The 2,040-nt window shown below is 35.5% G+C and overlaps 1 protein-coding gene across 1 annotated transcript in view; it reads right to left on the bottom strand.

Annotated features, from left to right (window-relative positions):
- Positions 1-1,341: 1,341 nt before the first annotated feature.
- Positions 1,342-2,040, bottom strand: part of LOC102193752 (GTPase IMAP family member 4-like) — a 37,680-nt gene continuing 36,981 nt past the window's right edge. Inside the window, exon 3 of the mRNA XM_013916155.1 lies at positions 1,342-1,375. Coding sequence (XP_013771609.1) covers positions 1,342-1,375 — 34 coding nt within the window. The remainder of the gene's footprint in view (positions 1,376-2,040) is intronic.

Genomic DNA, 2,040 nt, shown 5'->3' with positions numbered 1-2,040 from the left:
GGGTCTTAGAGAACTTTGTCAGAAGATAGTTTAAAGCTGGCTGTGGGACAGATGTTAATTTTACCTTTCTGAAACAAAGTATTAGCCTGCATCGAGCAAGGAGAAGCTGAAATGACTAAAACTAGGCTAAGAACTGTCTAACACATTAATAAAACCTGCAGAGGAATCAGTTGATCAAGTCTGGGTTTATTAACGTTATGTCCCCAAAAATGAGGTCAAATGAATATACTCTACCTCATTATTACAAGATATTAAGGAACACTTAATGTAACTCTGGATGAAAATGAATGTTGTGACGTTGTATTAACTCATCTATTTGATCCCATGATGAATGTATGCCATCAAAGCTAAAAGCAGTCCAAAGAAATAAAGTCTGTGACTAGTTTTGTTTTTTTATAGGTTTTTTTGTTTTTTGCTTATGCAAAAATACATATGCTTAATATACATGTACGTTTTTACAAAATAAAAATAAAAAACTGTTACAGACAAACCTCAACACTACCAAAGTCTGTGTAGATTAAATGAGAAAACATTACCATGCTTATATGTGGGGGAAATGTAACTATAATTATCACAACATATTTCAATGTGTCTCACAGTATCACAGTTATGAGACAGGCGAGTCTGTTATGCTGAATATAAAGAAATAGTTAGAAATAGTTATTAAACAGTCAGATATAATCCCAAAGAGTTGCAGACATCAAAATATTATCATAGCCATGATTCTTTGTAGGCCATCTCAGTAAAAGAATATGACATGTCAAAAACACCCAAACATTTTAAATGATCTGTCAAACTACAACTTATGCATTGTTTCCTGCAGCAAAAACTAACAAACAAAACAAAACAAAAACTTTGCTAAAAAAGGAGTTTGGAAATAAAAGGAAGGAAATAAGTTATTTAATGAATGTGTGTATAACGGTGAGAAACGTAAATAACATTTTACAATCGTACGTTCTTAGTGCATTCGACTATAAAAGCGAAAGTGAAAGCACTTTAGTATCGACTCGAATCAGACTGAGATTTTTGTCCATTTTAACTGTCTGAAAATGTAAAACTATCTTTTCACATGTTTCTTTAGTTTGCGGATAGTTTATTTATTTCCGCACGACTACATACCCTAACCAGGTTAAAGCTGTTTTCACCTGAGCAGTGTCAGTGTGTCTTTCCTGTAATTTTATAGAAGAAGTAAAATAAATCGATTAATTAAAGAAAAAAAACGCAACCTGCTCATTTCCACGCTCTGTTTGAAGCTGCAGTTCGGGCGCGTGTATCCAAAAAAAACAACACACTGCTCCAGAAGTGTCTCGATGCTTGGTTCGGCTGGATAGAGTCACGTGATCAATGATGCCAGAAGGCATAACGGGACACAAACCTACAAAACAAAACAGGAAACTCACAGACTGTTCTACAACACAAACTCGGGAACACAAACAGAGCAGAGGGAAGACACAGGTAGGGATCACAAGACACGAGAACCCAACCTAAAGAATTAATACAAAATCAGAATGAACAAGAAAATAATAACAATATACTCAAAGCGCTGGGTCACAGACACAGGATCATGACAAAAGCATTGAGACCACCGTGTTCATAATCATTCATCATTACACTGTCTCTGATGTAATGTGTCCTGTTTTTCCAGAGGAAGTTGAAGAGCATACGGTAGTGATGGGCAGATGAAGCTTTCTGAAGCTTGTATAGAAAAACGGTTCATTACTCGAAGCTTTTCAACACAGTCCTCTCTGGTGACATCTGGTGGCCACAAATATGAAGAGCAGCTTGAATCCACAAAATAAAAACAACTGCTCCATTATGACTGCCCACAGAGTGGAATCCTGTCTGATATTGGGCCGCCGTTGTGTTGCTTTGAACGTGTATTTTTGGTGGTTAAAAAAATGTGTTTTATTTGTTTAATAAATAATCTTGACCAGTAAACTCTCCTTGTTCAAACATGCACCATGGTGTGGTCTTTCTTTGCTTGTGACTTCTTGATGTTAGTAAATACAATAATTGAAAAATACCACGTTACATATAATA

The sequence above is a fragment of the Pundamilia nyererei genome, unplaced genomic scaffold (genome assembly GCF_000239375.1).
Source record: "Pundamilia nyererei isolate P.nyererei 1_Seehausen unplaced genomic scaffold, PunNye1.0 scaffold00488, whole genome shotgun sequence".
NCBI lineage: Eukaryota > Metazoa > Chordata > Actinopteri > Cichliformes > Cichlidae > Pundamilia > Pundamilia nyererei.
This window is presented reverse-complemented; position numbering and strand designations above follow the sequence as displayed.